The 21091-nt window shown below is 35.1% G+C and overlaps 3 protein-coding genes across 4 annotated transcripts; 2 read left to right on the top strand and 1 right to left on the bottom strand.

Annotated features, from left to right (window-relative positions):
- LOC130636528 (uncharacterized) lies at positions 1 to 3662 on the top strand. The gene is made up of 3 exons (XM_057446274.1): positions 1 to 666; positions 823 to 923; positions 2047 to 3662. Exons 1-3 carry the CDS (start codon positions 374 to 376, stop codon positions 2508 to 2510), a joined length of 858 nt encoding a protein of 285 aa, XP_057302257.1. The 5' UTR covers positions 1 to 373; the 3' UTR covers positions 2511 to 3662.
- A 933-nt stretch (positions 3663 to 4595) lies between these two features.
- Positions 4596 to 20747, bottom strand: LOC130636527 (ankyrin repeat and SAM domain-containing protein 3-like). 2 transcript variants are annotated; one of them, XM_057446271.1, is made up of 15 exons: positions 20566 to 20747; positions 17928 to 18139; positions 17653 to 17774; positions 17138 to 17219; positions 16929 to 17064; positions 16317 to 16422; positions 16145 to 16245; positions 15886 to 15908; positions 15716 to 15749; positions 15584 to 15608; positions 14863 to 15081; positions 14669 to 14750; positions 7259 to 7330; positions 6737 to 6909; positions 4596 to 5523 (listed from the first exon to the last, which is right to left on the bottom strand). In XM_057446271.1, exons 1-15 carry the CDS (start codon positions 20696 to 20698, stop codon positions 5298 to 5300), a joined length of 1746 nt encoding a protein of 581 aa, XP_057302254.1. In that variant the 5' UTR covers positions 20699 to 20747; the 3' UTR covers positions 4596 to 5297. The 2 variants fall into 2 exon arrangements, with proteins under 2 accessions (XP_057302254.1, XP_057302256.1); XM_057446273.1 differs by having other exon boundaries at positions 7259 to 7324.
- LOC130636526 (uncharacterized) lies at positions 7880 to 13524 on the top strand. The gene is made up of 2 exons (XM_057446270.1): positions 7880 to 12617; positions 12720 to 13524. Exons 1-2 carry the CDS (start codon positions 8090 to 8092, stop codon positions 13373 to 13375), a joined length of 5184 nt encoding a protein of 1727 aa, XP_057302253.1. The 5' UTR covers positions 7880 to 8089; the 3' UTR covers positions 13376 to 13524.
- Positions 20748 to 21091: the final 344 nt, after the last annotated feature.

Below are 21091 nucleotides of genomic sequence, written 5' to 3'. Positions count from 1 at the left end.
GGACGTTTTCAAGCTGTCCAAATATAAAAGGCCTAAGAAGTCTTGGGAAAAAGGTTGGATGTTTTCATCTTTCTTAGTATAAATATGACGGCCCTTAAATATCACGTAAATACGATTGTTCTTAATGTAAATATTTACAAATTATTAGCGGATAGGTTGAAAGTGAAAGGCGTAACAATATTTCTATAAGATAATTGTGATGGGTTATTATAACTTTAATTGCTAATAAGTATGTCCTTAGGATACAAATTTCTATTAACAACCGATAATAGAGGAAGTTAGGTAGTTTTAAAGCTTTTGAAAAGGTTCTTACGTTGAACAAACTTCAACTGACAACACAGAAAAATAACAAAGCAAAAACACACAAACAGAGATGGACGCTCCTGTTATTATTGCCGTTGTATTGCTGAGTATAACATTCGTTCAATGTTTATACAACGAACCTGCTTGTTTGAACGCAAAAGGAGAGTGCCTGCTGACGTCAGCATGTCCATCTGGCAGTCAAAAAAGTGGTCTCTGCCCAACGCAAGCTTATAATGTCAAGTGCTGTGTGCCGTATAACGAAGACCCATGCGAATATAAAAGTGGACGTTGTCAATGGAAAAATCACGCTTGTGATGGATTGTATTCGAGTGGACTTTGTCCTACACAAGCCGCTGGTGTATTGTATGTTTGGTTATTTCATCTCTCGATAATCTGATTTTAGAATCAGAACCTACAAATGTTGTTGTTGTTATTTTGTTGTTGTTATTGTTGCTGTTGTTGTTGTCGTTGTCGTTGTGGTAGTTGTTGTTGTTATTGTAATTAAAATGTCTTTTTTAGGTGCTGTGTACAAAATAGCAACTGTCCAGAAAAGTACAGTCATGCTTTGCAAAAAATGTTTAAATTCGAAGGAAAATGTCAAAATTGGCGGGAAGACTCAGGTATCTCTATTTTGAGAAAAGTACATAAAGGACTCGTTTTTTTCTATCACCCTTACTTTAACTATTGCTCCCATTTATGGATTCGCCAAACTTAAGTAAAATGTGTAAGATGGTAAACGGGAGATACCTTATCTGTGAAAAAACCTCGAGGAAAAGACGGGAGATACCTTATCTGTGAAAAAACCTCGAGGAAAAGTGACTAAATTTTTTGCAAGTGAGTTAATTTTTCCCCGACCAAAATTTCCCCCGATAATTTTTATCTTTACCTGATTTTTTTACACCCTAAACTTTTTTCTCATTGTTACCACCTTAATAAATTACAAGGATGATTACAAAAAACGATCAGGGACATAAAAACATAATAGAAACAAAAGAAACAACATTTAACTTATTCTCGTAGTTGTTTTTGTATGAAAAACATAGACAAATAAAAAAAAATGATTCAAATTCCATTGTGAAGTTATCTACAGAAATATCAAAAATTAGTCGGGGAAAAGTGACTTATTTAAAAATTTAGTCGGGGAAAAGTGACTTATTTATCAAAAGTGACTTAATATTTCCCTGACTAAATTTTAACCCGTCGAAATTTCCCCCCTACTTTTTCCCCGATAAGGTATTTTGTGTTCTCGTCCTGAGAGCTTCTTTTCTTCTCTCTATTTCGTGCTGGCGTGCTAGCGACATATCAGAAAGCGAAAAAGACGCTCTTGGGCGATATTGAAATGCGTCTATCTTTGGTGTAAATTTTTGTGGGTGTATATTCTCGCGAATTAAAAAAATTAAATATCTCATGTTCACGTATGTTTGTTTAACAAAACGCAGGAATTAATTTTTGCAAATGACGTAAATATGATACAATACATTTTTAAAGGGTGGAATTTTCTTAGAAAACAGTCGTACAAGTACACTTTTAACGACCTTTTATGATTTTAACTTGTAAGCGTTTTCCATACGTGCTATTACAAATTAATGGCGTTATTGGCATTTTCGCAAATTTGGTCTACATCCGCGTAAAAAGCGCGAAATTAAGTACCCGCAAAAAATTATTACCATTAGTGTAGCTTTTTTACATATTTCAACAGACATGAGTGACTTCAATTTTGTCAATACGTTTTTTTTTACACAGGTAATTATTTTGAGGGGAGACTTGGATATACTTGCATGGGCGTAACACCAGGCGTTGGATGGAACAACAGATACCTTTTTGACAATTGTGGAGGTTATACAAGCTACCCTGCACTCTTTGTAAAATATTGTTACGATAGAAATCCTTCTTCATTCAAGAAAGGCGTCGAAAAGTTGTACATTAAAAATTATCTCAGTGTTTGTGATAAACTTGCTGATCCAGCATTTTTCGTTTGTGGGGACATTTCGTTAAACTCTGGTCCAGGACGTGTAAAGACTTTCATGTCTGAGCTTGGTTCACCTGGGAATGATATCAAAGGTTATGCGCGGCGTTTAAACCAACTGCATCGTGATTTCTACATAAGAATTACTCGACGCAATCCTGAATACCAGCGGTTTATAGCAGGTTGGCTTCAACGAGCGGATGAAAGGGATTCTTACATTAACAATTATACTTGTAACTAAAACAAAATCATTTTTCTCGCATGCTAAAGCACACATGTACTTTTGTCTTGAATGATAAATAAATAAATTCATTTAAATTTTTTGCCCAGTTACTGTTTGTCTTAGGTAGTTTTTGTTCTCAGAGCTGTTTGAGATACGTGTATCTCAAAGAGCTCTGGGGACGAGAATGGTCTTAGGTTGGCTTATTGGTTAGAAAGTGATATTGCAATAGAAACATATCTACATTTTCACTAGGACTTACGGACTGAAAAAAGATTAATAGATCCTGGGAACGAGTTTGGGTCACACAGGATTGTTAGTTTGCTCACCTGTGCAGGTGTGTCGTCGCAGTCATGAGCAATTATTTAAAGTAATAAACACATTTTAAACTCATTCTGAACGTAGAACAGACATGCATGTGCTCCTGAATATTCTCATTGCAGCTTGCATGGCAAGTTCTTTTCTTGCTGTGAAATGGCCGTGTGACAAGAAAGAAGCTATTAAAGCGTTTAAGGAGAAAAATGTGGTAAACCCGTGGCCATCATTTAAGAACGATCCATACAAGAACCAAACTAAAAAGTCGATGAAAGTTATCAAAGACTACCTGAAAGACGAAACAAGTGTGTGCGCTCTCCGTTATGTAACGCCTGCCAAAGATTTATACGACTTGCGGGACTTTCCAAGCAACAGATCAGCAGTCGAAGCAGGGTACATTGTAACACACCAAGGCAGATGTGGAGCGTGTTCAGATCTGCAGGACTTAGCAGTGTACCTGGAAAAAAACTTGACAAAACCCGTCCGTGCATGTGGAGCTCGAATGGTTGGATTCCTAATTCGCAGATGTCTGTACGGGCTTGGTTTTACATCCAGTTGCGTCGACATATGGGAAGCGAATATTCACAACACAAGAAGAGAATGTTTTATAGTGTGTATGAAAGCTTGGATTCTTGGTACTCCCAATAATCTTCCTGATGGTCGATTAAACGATTGCTTGCAATGTGATGAAGATAAATCTGGTCCTGTTTTTAAATATTTTGCAGGACGTACCAGAAGAAATAGTGGAATCGAGAGTGCAATAAATCGTCCAGGGACTACAGTTTACAACATGACTCATTGTTATTATTAGCGTGACATTATTGATTACAAAAGTTAACAATACGCAGTTTATTTTAACCGTGTTTTATAAACTCCAACGTCGTCCCCAAGAACCCTTTTCGCTTTTTTATATTGGTGACGAAAAAAGAGACAAGGGGTCCAGTGGACGAAAAAAGCGACAAGGGTTCCAGGGGACGAAAAAAGCGACAAGAGGTCCAGGGGACGAGGTTCAAAACGTACATCACATCCTCCTTATTGTATCAGCTTATACCCAACATGTTTTATCGCTCTTTATCCACATAAATATAGTGTTGTCACTTGCAACCACCATAGTAGCCGCCACCCCTCCCCTTTTTTAGAGGTATTATATTGTGATAAATGATGTTTTGCTATAGAAGTTACACTTACAAATTTAAACACAGAACTTAATCAAGGGATGATAAAATCATGCAAAAAAAATGACCTTCATTACTTTGTGATAGCGTATTAGCAAGTCCAAAGTACTTGCATCGTAGCTCTTTTTCAAAATGTAAGATTTTGTCTTCCACCGAGGCTTTGAATTTTACTTTAACTGTCTATCTGTAGATCAGCTTTGATTGTGTACCATTTTGCTCGATGCTTCCGTATTGAATTCTGGTTTTTAGTCTACATGCTTTACAGTGTGATTAAAGTGTGAACGTTTCGTTAACAGTTTCGTTTATAAAACGCGGAATACGCGCGTGTTAAGAAAAAATTGACCTACAAGTAGGACTGTCTAGTCAGGATTCCTTTGGTTTGTGCAGTGTTTGTCATTATGAGACGTCAGTGTCCTCCATTGTGAGAAGTCAGTGTCCTCCATTATGAGACAACATTGTCCACCATTGTGAGACGTCAGTGTCTCTCAATTTAAGGCGACATTGCCCACCATTATGCGAAGTGAGTGTCCGCCATTATGAGACAGCATTGTCTGCCATTATGAGACGTCAATGACCGCCATTATGAGACGTCTGAAAGATTCACTAACATAATATATAAGTTTATCACTTTTGTCTAATTCTAATTCTGAAAACTTCCAAAAAATTTCAATAATAGCATAAATAACTAAAACAAAAAATTTAGACTGCACATCACGATGGTGATAACAATAAAAACAACTTTATACCACAAATTTCAGAGTCATTGCAAATACGGATCCTGAAGCATCGTACCAACACTAAAACTCGTAATCTCAGAGCTCCTAAACAATAGAAATTTTAAGAAGTCCTCGGAATGAAGTTGAAGACTTCACAAGACTTAAAAGTATTTTTCTGATTCTTCATTTGAATATGATTTCATTGACCGCTATTCAGAAACTCCGTACCAAAAGCAACCAGACGAGTGAGCAAAGAGATAATAACGTATAAATTAAGACATCGTGGGTAAGCGTAAATCTCAAATAAACCGTTTAATAAATACATTACATAATTATTATAACATTAAGATGGTAAAATTCCCGGATAATGTGCCAACTGGAACAAGAAATATGATGAATCATTTGTTTTTATACAAAAAAGAGAGAAATAACAAGACAAAATACCCTTATAAATGTACAAGTATAAAAATTAAATAAAAAAGATAAAAAAAATGAATATAAAAAAGAAAACAGTAAAAATGAATATTAAAATAACCGAAAAGAAAACTATAAAATTCAAAAAAAAACATAAATGCATTTAACGTCATAAGGGTAGTTAATGATCAAGTATTAAGGAGTTGTGTCTGATTCATTTGCGCAAGTCTTAACGTGTTCTCCACCTGCTTGTACGTCAAATCCAGACGGCCTGTCGTCGTCTCAATATCACATTTTACTTTTTCCATCACGTCATATAGCGACGCGTCAATACCTAACTCTTGCGCTAGTATCGTGTAATCGGAACGTTCTTTTAGTTTATGCAGTAACAAGCTCACTTGATTGTTGTACTCCCTGGAAAAGAAACATATAGAAGAAATGACGATGTTTTCGGCTATTAAAGTTCAACTTTTTTACATTTAGAAGATTGCCTTAAAGGTAATACAGTGTTTTTTTTTTTAGTTTCAACATGAATATTCTTAATTTCTGGGCAAAAATCGTTCTGCATATTCTTCACATATTTTTAGCGCGGTTAAGATAAAAAGATCTGAGAATCCAAACTGATGTAAAAATCACCAGGTTGTTTGAACACCCTAATTTAACTGACAGACAGACAACTAGATTTTGTATAGAATAGCTTCCATACAAAATATAGTTTTCTATCTGAAAGTCAAATAAAACGTGAGAAAAGATATTTTACATCAGTAATTGGATATAAGTTTATACGAGTTAACAAAGAATAGGATTCACGCAATTTCAAGATGAGCATATTCTTCGGATATTCTTAACTTTTTGTTTGATTTCATCTCAAATATTCTTATAGAGTATATTCTTATAAAAGAAACTCTAGAAACTCTAGCTTATTTAAAAAAAAATTTCCATAGTGCATTGAGAACCAAATGGCGCGAAAATAAGCAAATATAAACGTTGAAGACTCTCAGTTTATACATCGAGTAGAAATTCTAATTAGGAAAATTTGTCAAAACCCTATGATTACTTATTATCCATTTTTTTCACACAAATAGCGCTTGTTTTGGAATCTTCACTCTCTGATTACATTTTTTCGAACATATTCACGTGTATCACCTGTCAAGTGTCGATATGATTTTAAATTTAGAGAATCAAAGACAAACATTCTATAAATAAGAACAAGGTTATGTCCTCACTAATCAGAACAAAATAAAAATTCCACTTCAGTTTAAGATTTCTTATAAATTAATTTTCAAGAAAATAATGTTGGTATTGTTGCCTTTCTTGCCCTGCCTACCTTGCTTGCTGGATCCTCTTCTATTTTGCCTTACAGTTTTCTGCTTTCCCTGCCCTTACCGTGTCTGCTAAGTTAAAACCGTTTGATTAGACAAAATGAAACACATAAGGATTTGGTTTTTATTATGTTTTGACTAAAAATGGCTATTTTTGTTTGCGAACCTAGGGGATCTTATCCCCAGCTCCACAACCTTTTCTATATCGATTGACTATGATTTTATGAAATCAATATTGATTAATTGAATCGTGTATCAGCGTTAGTAAACAAAAATCACATATTACTACAAACAAAATAGCGTACTTGAGTTTTCTCATTTGTCCAGATGCTTCCTTACATATCTTTCCGAAATCATTCGTGCAATATGCTATCTGTCTCATACGATGTTCTTCTGCTTGAAAATAATTGCTGACGTCAGTTCTGTATTGCTGAGCTTGCAGAAGTTGAGAGTTTTGCTGTTTAATGTACGCAACAGCCTAAAAATAAAAAGATTGGTGTTACAATGCGATGGCCCGGCAATGTGTTCCACAAACGTTTTAACTGAACATAAACAAAGCATGGCTTGGATTTTTTTACTTTTAATATCGCGGTAATATCTCCAAAATACGCCCAGCAGACTATTAAATTAGTTCCGAGAGCTTTCGCTTGTTATAAAGGATTCACTTATTCGAAAATTCAGTTATTCGAATTAAATTTCTATCCCCTGTAGAGCTTCGAATAACCGGAGTGTACTGTATTATGTGAAAGACAAGAGAGTAATCGTCACCAATAATTGTCAAAAGTAGAACAAAGAAAACAACCATTATAACTGTTCTTAGCACGCACCTCGTGAAGTTGTGCATTTAGTTGCTGTATCTGTAACTGGAGTTGATCAGTTTGTGCAGGCTCTGTCTGTAACTGAAGAAACAAAATAATAAGCAGAAACACTTAAAAAGAAATACAGGTTTAGGGTTAAAAGGTTTCTGCAATGCTCACTGTACGTCCGTTTGCCTGTGAGCCAAAATGGTAGCCGCGAGTAGCGATGGGCGTAATCCTGTGGGTTTCTTTATCCTTACCAACACATGATTCTTACTACACAGGGTGCTCGTTTAGCACAAAATTTTACGACTCTTCCAAGAGTTCCAGGGTTAACCTTATTAAATACCTTCTTACCTCTCGCATTGCAATCCATCAAGTTATATAGCTTCGGTGCTTCACTTATTGAAAACTCAACTGGATAGCTCTTGGACATTATAAATATTCCAGCACAAGCAACCGGTTTATAAGAAACTCTACTGAAATTTGCCAATATCAAAATACAAGCAAAAGTACGCCGTACCAAATAAGAAGCAACGCCTAAGAAAATCGCTTATATACATTCAGGAAACATATATCATGTCCTGCTTGTGGTTACCATATTTGTTTATATCTTCCCCAGTCCTCTAGCTGCTCTTATTATGTATTTATATTCTCGCACATGTTAGTTTTAGATTTCGTTCTTTAAAAATATAGTCACGTTTTAAAATAAAGTTTTATTTGTATCCGAATTTATCTGGAAATTCATTGGAGCCCTCGGAGAGATACTTTGCTTATGTATCTATGGTTTTATTTAGTGGTTTTTAGTTGTCTTATTTTTATTGGTTTGGTTTAAAGTTTGGTGTTGTTTTGATTTTAAAAATGGGTGATTTCGCGAAGTACAACAAAGTTAGAAAGTCTGTTGTTAGAACTGCAAACAAATTAATTACAAGGGGAGAGACAATTATTTCGTCATATACCGATAATGTTGCAGATGTTCGTCAAATTGAGTCGATCCGTGATACTTTGATGGAAAAAATAGCGAAAGTTGCTGAACTAAACGAGTCGATTATGGATTGCTTGACAGAGCAGGATGATATCGACAAGGAAGAAGATTCTAGTACGGAGGAAATGATGATGTTAAAGGATAAACTTCGTCTGTTTGAATCATTTTTAGAAAAACGATCAGCCAAAAAGGATTTTTCAGAAGCAGGAAGCACTTTCAGCCACAGTAAACTAATAAAATTGCCTCGCTTACATTTACAGCCCTTTGATGGGCATCCGGAAAACTGGTCGACTTTCTGGGATAGCTTTGAATGTGCCGTACACACTAATGACGATATTTCCGACGTTCAAAAAATGACCTATTTAAAAAATCTAGTAGAAGGTCCCGCTGCAAGTTGTATCGCTGGGTTTAGACTTAGCAATGAAAATTATAAAACCGTCGTTGATTTACTGAAAGAGAGATATAATAATAAACAGTTACTTATTTCAGCACATATGAAAAAATTACTGAAACTTGAACAGGCGAATAACTTAACTAACATAGAAACATTGCGTAATGTATTTGACAACGTTGAGACACAAGTGAGAAGTCTGGAAAATTTAGATGTCACGTCTGAAAATTATGGTCCGCTATTAATACCGGTACTTATGTCGAAACTTCCAGAAGAGCTTAATTTAATTATTAGTCGTCAATTTAACGACAAAGATTGCTGGGATATGAAGTTAGTTTTAAGAGCGTTAAAATCGGAGATCGAAGTTCGTGAGAAATCTGCATATTCTTTACAACAGCCACACGATAACAACCCGTTTTCATCATCGGCATTACCAGTTCACTATTCACATCAATCGAACCGTGATCTTCCGCACAATCAGTATCAGAACAATCAGCATAATTATCGCAATCATCAGAATAATCAGAATAATTATAGATGCATATTTTGTGACAAATCGCATAAATCACAGCAATGCCGAATAATCACTAATTTCGACGCAAGGAAAAACGTGTTACGTGACAAGAAGAGATGTTTTGTTTGTTTGAAAGGTGGACATTTAGCCAAGTCTTGTTATTCTAAGATTAGTTGTTTAAAGTGTTCGGGTAGACACCATGTTGCTATTTGTGATAAGAAAAGGGACGTTGACCAAGGTCGTAGAGATAAGGATGGAACCGAACAAGAAAAACCAGAAAATGTTGCTGGTGCCACTTCGTTGGTTACAAGTTCAAATTCGCTCGACATTCCGAGTTCCGTTATGTTGCAAACCGCTAAAGTTAAAGTTGTTAATACTACTGATCCTTCAAAAATTGAGAACACGAGAATTTTGTTCGATAACTGTTCCCAATTAAGTTACATATCGCCCGAGTTATGTGAAAAATTGCAATTAAAGGTTGTTGGTAAGCGTGAGATTTGCATCCGTATTTTTGGTAAACATTCGTTCAAAGAAACTTTAGATAGGGTGCAGTTTTCAGTGATCGGTTTAGATGGAGATAAAATCAACGTTGATTGTTATGTGAAAAATATTTGTCATCCTTTAACAGGACAGAATTTTAACGATTGTTTGAAGTATAAACACTTGAAAGACTTACGTTTAGCTGACAGTAACTGTAATAATAGAGATTTGAAGGTGGATGTCTTGTTGGGTGCTGATAATTATTGGAAATTTTTTGATGGTGGTATAGTTCGGGGTGAGGATGGGCCAGTTGCTTTAAATTCAAAGGTCGGATACATTGTAAGTGGACGCATAGGGTCGAGTGAAGGTAGTAGAAGTGCAGTCTTGGTAGCAAACGTATTGAAGATTGGGGCTGAGTTTGTCGAAGATAAGTTGGATAATCAGTTGGAAAAGTTTTGGTCCTTCGAAAACGCTGGTATCGAGGAACAACCAGCTGTTGAAAATTTTTGTGAAAATGTTAAATTCAGCGCGCAGACTAAACGTTACGAGGTGCGGCTGCCTTTTAAGGATGATCACGATGTGCTCCCTGATAATTATTGTGTTTCTTCAAAGAGACTTGAATCATTGAGGCATAAATTGAAAAATAATCCCGAATTATTGCGTAATTATAACAGTATCCTCAAAGAACAGCTTGAACAAGGTATCATTGAAAGAGTTACCAACGACGATTGTACCAAAAGACAAGTTCACTATTTACCACACCGACCAGTCATTCGTGATGATAAACCAAGCACCAAAGTACGCATGGTATTCGATGCAAGTTCAAAATCGGTGGGACTGTCTTCATTAAATGATTGTTTGTATGCTGGACCATCTTTAACGGAGCCTTTATATAACGTTTTATTGCGCTTTCGATCTCACAAAGTAGCCTTCATTGCTGATATCGAGAAGGCATTTTTACAAATTAGTTTACATCCAACCGATCGTGATTTTGTTCGTTTTATTTGGTTTAAAGATTTACATAATTTATCAGAACAAAACATTGAAACTGCAGAAATTGGTATTTATAGATTGAGTAGAGTATTGTTTGGTGTAAGTTCGTCACCATTCCTCCTTAGTGCCACTCTTATTAAGCATGCTGAATCGTTTAATCATGTTGATCCTTTGTTTGTACAGAAGTTATTGAGTTCACTTCACGTTGATGATCTAACTTCCGGTGGCGCTACTGTTAATGCAGCACATGATTTTTACCAGAAATGTAAACAACGTCTCGCTGAAGCAAATTTCAATCTGCATAAATTTCATTCGAATTCCGAAGAGTTGGAACAATTAGTTACCAAACCCCATGTTGCTCATACCGGACATGTTACCAAAGTTCTTGGTGTTTTGTGGGATAAAAAGAAAGATTCGCTCTTATTCACATTCGACGACATTTTATCGTTAGCGAAGGACATACCGACAAAACGACAATTGATTAAATTTACCGCTTCCATTTATGACCCTCTTGGTCTTATTAACCCTATTGTTATGCGATTAAAAACATTGTTTCAAAAAACCTGTGTAGGTAAAATTGGTTGGGACATCGAGTTGAGTGGACAGGTTTTGGACGAGTGGCGAGTTACGTACAATGATTTTAAAAGTTTTTCACATTTGAATGTACCACGATGTTACGATGGCGGGAATATTGTTGATGTACAATTGCATGGTTTTTCTGATGCTTCTTTGAAAGGTTACGGTGCGTGTGTTTATTTGAGGTTCGAACATGCTGATGGTAGTTTTTTTACGAAGTTAGTGACGTCTAAGTCGAGAATCGCGCCAATTAAACCGGTCACGATACCTCGATTGGAGCTGTATGGTGCAGTGATGTTAGCGAAGCTGGTGAAGTATGTTCGTGATGAGTTGAGTTTGGTTTATGATATTTCTGTGACACGGTGTTGGATTGATTCGTCTATTGTTTTATATTGGATTAAAAATGTTAATAAGAAGTATGAGGTGGTTGTCGAACGGCGAGTTGGTATCATTCGTGATTTAGTTTCACCGGACAGTTGGTTTCATGTGGAGTCAAAGGCAAATCCTGCGGATATTTTGTCGAGAGGTTGTTTGGTATCTGAGTTGGTGAACAATAACTTATGGTTTTCAGGACCTGATTTCTTGCGCGACACTAACATCTCAGCTTCGAGTTTTAATTTCAGTAATTTCAAGGTTGATGATTCGACTTGTTTAATTGTTGGTAACGACGAATCAGAGGAGAGCACCGAAGAAGAAATTGATTTAAATTTTATGAACATTGCACGATATTCTAATTACACACGTTTATTGCGAATTACCGCATTGGTTTTACGATTTGTTGGAAACCTCAGAAAAAAGCGTCGTAAGGAAGAATTGGTTTTACATACATTTGTTACAAAGGACGAGCAGTTGCATGCAAAAAAACTGTGGATTAAATATGCGCAAAAAGATATAATTCAACTTCCGAGTTACAAGCAGTTACAAAAAGATTTACGATTTCAAAATATTGATGGTATTATTCGTTGTAAGGGACGCTTAGAAAACGCTCCTTTAGACTTTGATACTAAGTTTCCGATATTTTTACCGAAAAAAAACCCTTTAACTAGGCTAGTCATTTTGCATTATCATGTTCAAGTTTTGCATAATGGTTTGAAAGAAACACTTAATGCCATCAGATCGAAATTTTGGATTCCAAAAGCACGAAATTACATAAAGCAGTTAATCCGACAGTGCTATTTATGTCGTTATTATGAAGGGAAATCTTATGCGTATCCTGTTTCACCAGCATTACCGAAATCACGACTATCCAATCATCATCCGTTTAAACATACTGGTCTCGACTATGCCGGACCTTTATATGTTCGAAATGTTTATCATGGTGGAAGTATGTATAAAGCTTGGGTGTTCTTATTTACTTGTACCAGTACCAGAGCTTTACATTTGGATTTAGTTCCTGATGCTTCGTCTTCAGGTTGTATTCGTAGTCTTCGCCGATTTTTCAGTGAACGAGGTATTCCCTCTGAAATTATTTCTGATAATGGTAGTCAATTCATTGCCGAAGATACGCAACGATTTTCGTCAAATCGAGGAATTAAATGGCATTTTAATTTAGAAGCCGCTCCTTGGTGGGGAGGGATGTTCGAAAGACTTGTAAGATCCGTTAAACGTTGTTTAAAGAAGACTTTACACAATACCAGATTATCGTATGAAGAACTACTGACTGTTCTAGCTGAAATTCAAGCAGTTATTAATAACAGACCGCTGACATTTTTGTATGAAAACATAGGTGAGCAACCATTAACACCTAACCATTTATTATTTGGGAGAAAAATTAATTTGGAAGCCTCACATATTGATAGCGATGAAAATGAAAAAGATTTGTGTCAACGTTATGATCATTTGCAACGTATCATAAACCACTATTGGAATCGATGGAAATGCGAATATTTGACAGAGTTACGCGAATATCACAGAGTTGGCAAATCACGTGGTGAAACTTCTATTCGAATCAACGATGTTGTTTTAATTGAGGAAGCAAAGCAACCGAGACAAAATTGGAAAATGGGAGTCGTTGAAGAGTTCGTACCATCACGTGACGGCAAGAAACGGGGAGCTGTCGTTAGATATGTTCTCAATGGAAACACACATACAATAAGAAGACCGATAAACAAACTTTATCCTGTTGAATTAGCGAAAGACGAAGCTGAAAAGAAAGAAAAAGTAAATATCACATTCATTGACGAAAATGATATCATAACGAACATTTAAATAAGAAACATAAAGACATTATGTTATACATTTGTTGACACTTTTATAGTTTATCACGTATTTGTTATATATAAGATATTTAGGCAGCTAGGGGGGAGGATGTGGTTACCATATTTGTTTATATCTTCCCCAGTCCTCTAGCTGCTCTTGTTATGTATTTATATTCTCGCACATGTTAGTTTTAGATTTCGTTCTTTAAAAATATAGTCACGTTTTAAAATAAAGTTTTATTTGTATCCGAATTTATCTGGAAATTCACTGCTTTGAAACCAAAAATTGCTTGCTGCGTGGGGTGAAGATTTAACATCGATAAAAAACTTGGGTTTAAATTTAAATTTCGCAGTGGTTTAAAAAATATTTTAAACTGTTTTATCTTCTTCCAAGCAACTGTTAAGCAACTTTTCTATTATTTTTAAGCATTTTTCAGCAATTTATGTACCTGGTCAAAAGCAAAGTCACGTTACCGTAGAAATCAACACTGAAAATCCCAATATCAAAAATACACTGGAAAGTATTCGCAGTTTCTAAAATTTCAAATAAATTTAATGCAAACATGCTCTGTATGCGTCACTTGCTCACAGCACGAATCAAAAAACGGAAACAAATATCGGGTCAATCAGTGAGAACCAGACACAGTGGGAATATATTTAACAGGACTTCTATTTCACGTCATGCTGTGCCAGCAAAAATTCATGATTAACATCGGCATTTTTCTTCTGACGTTGGTTTTAAATTAAATGTAACTTAAACCTACAAAAGCTCGTATTTTCTTATGACATTTAACTACTGCTCGTGTGGGAGCTCTCACAATCGCAAAACAAAATAAAAATTGCTAACGTGAAATTTAATTTTTCCAACGTCAAGAAACCAACCAACGTCAAAATTACTGAATTAGAAAAAGTGATGGGGCAGACAGACTAATTCTTTCTTGGATCTTCTTAATCTTAATTCTTTGATCTTCTTATCATAGTTTTCGGATCTTCTTAATCACAGAATGTGTTTTGAGCCGACTACTGGTGTATTTATAGCTCTTACTTAATAGACACTCTACGCTAAACGCAATGGAGGGAAGGCTATGCCGCATGTTCCGTGGAAAGGAAAAGTTGAGGTTCGGTGACCAGCACCGGTCCTGATAAAAATACTACGAACTAAATCAGAAAAACATAATGGTAAAACACTCACACTCTTACATTTTAGAATAGTATTAGACGACCTGACTTGCTTTCAAACTTTTAATTGCGTTTTGAGTGCAAGATTGGTAGTAATTGTTACAGCGAATAACCAATTTCTTACACTGTTATTACGTTGAGTTGACTTCAATCTCTCCTTGCAACTTTTTATGGCGATTATAAGTTTTTTTCGAGGACCAAGTTTCCTAAAAAAAAAAGAACCCCGTCTGACATTACCTTCACGAGTAAACAACGAAGCAGTTAGTTAAAGTAAACAAAAAGTGAGAAAACAAATAAACAAATAACTCATCAACGTACTCCACACCCATATCTTTTAGGTCTACATCAGTAAGCTCGAGGAAAGCAGTTAGATCGATTCCCTGCTGTTCAAATCTTGGTATATAAGACTCCAGTTTGAACTCTTCAAGCAGTTCTTTCAACGATTCTGGCGGCGGAAGGAAATCTAATGAACGTTGCGTCGTGAAAACGTTTTTCGGTAATTCGCTTGCTATTCTGCTAACTTTCTTCTGAGAATATCTATTGAGACAGAATATCACACGTTGAATGCATCTGGCTTTACTTTAAACTTCGTTTACACTATCTTAAGTTTTTGATGAAAATCAAATCATATGTACATGTAAGCAGAGAGAAAAACAAAGTTGACGATTATAATCATATTTGCAGCAGAGAAAATAATGACTTTGTCAACATCCTTCTGACTAAACACGACAACAGAAGTTGACAACAACAGAAGATATTACTAAAAAGGAATCGTTGGTATCAGATCATATCTATGAATAGTTCATGTAGTAAACACTTAATGTATCAGTAAAAGATAAGAGCATATTTTGCCTCTTCTTCTCGGAAACATCTTATGCAAGTTTCTGTGTAAAGCACTGACTGATACATGAGTTTTACAAAATTTTCTTTTCAGGAATATCCCTGATCAACACATAAGCGTTATAAGACGATCAGCTTAACAAGAAAACACACATGCATTGGAAATGGGCTGATATACAATAAGATGTTAAGGACTAACCTTTCCGTTGCCATTTCTGAAGAATCTGAAATAAAAAAATAAGAAATAAAATAAAAATTTAAAAAAAAATCTAAAAAATCCAAATGAAGTGTTATTATTACACATTAAAAACAATGTAAAAATGACTCCTACCTTTCTCAACACCAGTTGTAGAAACGCCAGACATCTAAAAAATACAAAATATATGATCATCTATTAACATTTTTTACAGATGTTATTATCTATACATTCGACCATGCTAGTGCAGCAGCTTAAACATGTTAGTCTGTTCAAAAAAGAAAAGAAAAAAATAATAACATTACCTGGAGATTAACTGGATCAGATCCTAAACAAGTTAAAATCGTACAAAACAAATATGATTTAATGCTTTTGAACAAAGAAAAGCGACAACCAAAATAGTTAAATGTCACAAGACTCACTACAAATTTTTTCCTGCCCAAAGTTATATTACTTAAGCTTGTACGAAATATCAGAAAATACAATAAAAGAACGTGCAAGATTTTCTGGATTTGCTGAATTTTCTTTACCCAACAAACCATTTGGTTAAGTCACAAAACATACCTGTTGAATATTCGTTGCTTGCAGGAGCAGTATTGCGTGGAGCCATCAGATTGTTGAAGTCTGGACACAATGCAGCTATCGGTTTCTCACCTTGTGGCATGCTACAAAAAATAAGAGTAAATATATAATTATATACAAACAATTGAACAAAGTTAGCTTGTATAGTACTCACCCTCGGTTGATAAACATGTTTGAGATAGCACTTGGACCTTCATTGATATTTGATTCTCTTGAGTCAGAAGACCCGGAATCATACAAAGCTTCGCCACTACCCAATTCTAAAAAACAAAATTGTGTTTCAATCTTTAACAATATTTTTGTTTGTTTGTGAGCAAAATAGCTTGAAGTGTAAGAATACACGAAATAGAAATGCACTAAATGTGGACGATGGCTAAAAATGTATTTTTCCAAGGCCTAGGCATTGCATTCACCAAAGCCAAGAGTCTACTTTTAATCGTAACACAAATGCTTTAACATTAAATTCCTCTAATAGATTCTGAGGAGATTTTAAAGAACTTAAATTTACAGAAAAAAAATTGTCTAAAATTTGATTTTGGAGGTCTGAGGACTCTTTACCACAACAACTTGTCTTATGTTCTCCATGCTAGCTTGGTTGTTACCACTAAAATTCAGTTAAAATCCTTGAAATGTCTTGCCAGCCCATCAACAACATTACTTTTGTGTGCATCTTTTTCACAGAGTAGCAATTTGGTTACCAGAGTATTAACTTGGCTACCACTTTGAACCGGATATATGGCTATTATTACAGAGAAGACTTTCTTACTTGGTTCTTCACGTAATGGAATTTGTGTGCTTCTTGTAACTTTGTCTATTAAAGTGACTATGGCTTGATTACCATACCGCACAGCCAGACTGCGAATAGTTTCTCCTTTCTTTGTTCTTTTGGAAATATCTGCTCCCTGAGATGAAAAGTAGCCAAGGTCAAACAAACCAAAACAGACAAAGCAAGTAAAGTATATATAGACTCCTTACGTGATGCAACAAAATGCTGAATATCACTTCATGTCCAGCAATGGCTGCTTCCATTAGAGGTGTACTTCCTGTCACTGCGTGACTAAACAAAGAAAATGTTAAATTAATAATTATTATTGATCGCACAATAAATTTTTAGTGTATTAATACCAACGTGTGTGTGCTGAATTATTTAACTGTAGTATTTAGCAGGTCTATCAAAAAAGGGAGAGCTACATAGCCCTTGTTCATGCAAAGACTCGCCCAATTCTGAGAAATGAAAAACTAACTGTGCCCTTAATTGCTCCCCCAATTCCACAAAATGTTTGTCTGGCTGAGCAATATCAATTCATCTCACATGAAAATTAATGTGATCTTTTTTATTTAAAGAAAAAAAATAACTAAAATATATGAAAAAAGATAAGAGAAATAGATAAAAAAGATTTTGTAATACCCGGTCTAAATTATTGTAACATTGGGCGAGTGGTTTATTGCTCAGGTGTTATTTTCTTATTGATAGGCTTGATTTAGCTTACCATGTGTCAAGGTCAGCACCATTTGAAGCAAGTAATTTGACAGCACTTTGGTGACCTTGCTTTACAGCATGAAACAGACTGGTCATACCGTTGACATCTCGTGAATTGATGGAAGCACCGTGCTAAAAGAATGTCTGATTTTTGTAATTGTCTTGTGGAGAAAACAAAACTATAATGACACATGGGAATTTTAATAGTGATTTTATCAATACACATTTTTTTAATATTTTTTTTATTACTTGTTGTTATATTTTTATGTTTTAAAACAATCATACCTGCAACAGAAAGTACATTATTGATTCACTTGCACAGTAAGATGCCAGCATTAATGCGGTACAACCATCTTTTTTAGATTGTATATTTATTTTAGCACCAGCTTCTAACAGAAGATTAAGTATATTATCTCGTCCAACATAAGCTGCGTACATAAGTGCTGTCCAACCGCCACGATTCAAATGATTCAAATTGGATTTCCTTTCTATAAACCCTACATTAGAAAAATACTCATTGAAACTAAAAATTAGGAACTATACCTATAGAATCTAGACCTGTGAAGTTTCATGTTATTTTTGAAATAATTCCGCCCCCCTGACGGTTTTTTTTTAATAACTCCTGATTGCTTTGTTATATGGCTATGATACTTACTGAGTTTTAACATTTATCTATTAGACACCTGCATGCTAATTTTTTAGGTCCCATACTTTTCAGAGGCTTTGATATTGGCCATTACTCGAAACTATCCCTAAAAATCTCTATGAAATCCTTATAATGGGGAAAATATAATAAATCCTGTTAGGATTATCCTTAGAACTTGAAACTTGCAACACAACTTTGTTTCATCAAGAAGAATCATTTGGAATAATTTGAACACGTGACTAACCCGATTTCCCGATTTTGTCGGATTTTACCCGAAAATAGGAAAAAAACGGATTTTCGGGCAATTTTTGGCAATTTTTTATCCGATCCATGTAAAGACCGGAAGATATGTTAAATAACTTTTATTTAGCTTTCAGAAACTTCAAACAGAATGTAAAAATTCGCTCTAGAACAAAAGTAATTATATTTCAAGCAGATAGTGGCATTTTTAACAATTTTCAAGCTTCTGATGACGTCACAGAAAATGTGCTGACGCAAGCAAAAGTTTATTGGCGCCATTTTGTTCCTTTTATGACGTAATATAAGTGTGCCAAGTTTGATTCAATTTGAACAACCCTATGAAAAGTTATTGAGGGGGGGGGCGGAATCCGCCCCCCCCCCTCCCCCCCCCCCGTTCATAGTATGTTCGAAAAACCCCGGACCGAATAGGGTTAACGTCCGTTTTCCATGCTAGCATGGGTTGGACGGGGTATATTAATGACCCTCTTCCAATCTGATCTAGACTGTGTTAGATCTAAACTCAACTTCCTCTGTATCAAGTCTGTCCTTATAACCTCCTGCCAAGTCTTTCTCAGTCTGCCTCTGGGCTTTGCCCCAGGAACTATCAAGTCTCTACACTTTCTTACCCAATTATCCTCCTCCATTCTTTCCAAGTGCCCCAGCCAATTCAATCTTCTTATCTGGATAACATCTTTAATTCTACGGAGACTTAGCCTGCTTCTTAGCTCATCTGAACTTTTTCTGTCTCTCAGACTGGCGTTACACATTTACCTAACCATTCTCATATCATTCCTTTCTAAACGGTCAAGATCTTCCTGCTTCACTGCCCATGTCTCACTACCGTACAACAAACACTTCTTACACAGGCCTCATACAACCTACCTTTTACCTCCATTGAAAGGACTCTGCTAGTCAACAAAGGAAGTAACTCTCTGAACTTTTTCCAAGCAGAACCTATCCTGCAAGTAACACTTCTTCCAACACCCCCTTCACTGCCCAACATATCACCTAAGTAACAGAAGTTCTCAACTATCTCCTACGAGCCACTGTTGTACATCATTAAAGCTGGACATACTTCATTCTCCATAATCTCACCTTTGCAACGCTTGCATACAAACTGAATGTCAGCTCTTAACCTTCCACTAATACTACTGCACTTCTTATGTACCCAATGCTTGCAAGTCTGACAAAAAATTGAGTTACTACCAACCCCTTTCCTGCAAACTTCACAAGGCCACTTTCTAACTACAAGGTCACACTTGGCTGCAATGCTACTAATCATGACTTTAGACTTTGCTGTGTTTACCTTTAGCCCTTTCTCTTCTAGTCCTTTCTTCCACTTCTCAAACTTTTCAACTAATTCTTCCATCAACTCTGCTATGAGAACCAAATCATCTGCATACAATAATGTATAATATGCATACAATAATGTATAATATGCATACGTATGCTTTATTGACACCCTCGTTCCCTTTTTGTTGAAAATTCACAAAAACCAAGCTTTTATTTTTGACATTATTGATTGGTAAACTCTGAAAAGTATTAGTAACACATTTCATATTAATTCTTTCTAAAAAGAATTTTTGTGTAATTCAAGTTTGAAAATTTTTATAAAGTATCTAATACATGAAAATAAATCTATATCAAGCTATATAAAAAATATTAATGCCAAGGCAGAGGGGGTGAGATATTTTCATGACAAAGCTTAACAACAAATAAAGTTGGTTAATGAATATGTTGTCACTTTGAAGTCAGAAAAATGTAGCTACCTTAAAGTTTGGCATATAATGAGCAAAGTACTTATTTTTAAAATAGTCATTCTAGCAAGTTACTACTGTACAAAGACATTTTAGCATCTATTAAGGGAAGGCTCGTCCCTGCAGATTAACAAGCCCTTCTTTAGCTCTAAATTAGTATATGTGTGGTGAAGAGTATACTAAAGTTATCGAAACTCAGTACATTGTTGCAGTGCAATACATCTTTCAATACAGTACAAGAATTTGAATTGTGGTCAAAAGCTGTAAATAAAATTCTTACCGCGGACACAATCATAATCTCCAATGAGAGACGCAGTGTGAAGATCCAAATGAATAATTTCTTCTCTCTCTTCTCGTTCAATTAAGGAAGCAAAACTTGATGTTTCAAAAATATCTTCCAGTGGTGGAGCCATTTTTTCTATGTTTATAATGTATATACTGAAATAAAATGATATTACCTTACTTAAAAAGTTGAATTGAAAACTTGCATAAACTTTAACGTATGCACTAGGAAATATGCCATGCAAAATAGTGCATATCTTGTTTTTATGATATCTGTTTATTTTTAAACACACAAAAAAAAACATATAAAACACTGTCTTAAAGTGTTGTTTGTTTTTTACAACAACTATTTCTCTGAATAGTGAACCTAAACTATCAAAAGATATTTTTATTATCTCTTTCTATTTTATTTTAATTGTCCTAAGGATGACCTTTTGTACATATTTTGTAAATTAAAAATAAAACTACCATTAAATTAAAGTTAATTAATTTCTCTTTGATTATAAAAGAATATGCCAATTGGT

This window comes from Hydractinia symbiolongicarpus, chromosome 3 (assembly GCF_029227915.1).
Source record: "Hydractinia symbiolongicarpus strain clone_291-10 chromosome 3, HSymV2.1, whole genome shotgun sequence".
Taxonomy (NCBI): domain Eukaryota; kingdom Metazoa; phylum Cnidaria; class Hydrozoa; order Anthoathecata; family Hydractiniidae; genus Hydractinia; species Hydractinia symbiolongicarpus.
Note: the sequence above shows the minus strand (reverse complement) of the source record. Positions and strands in the feature narration are given on the sequence as shown.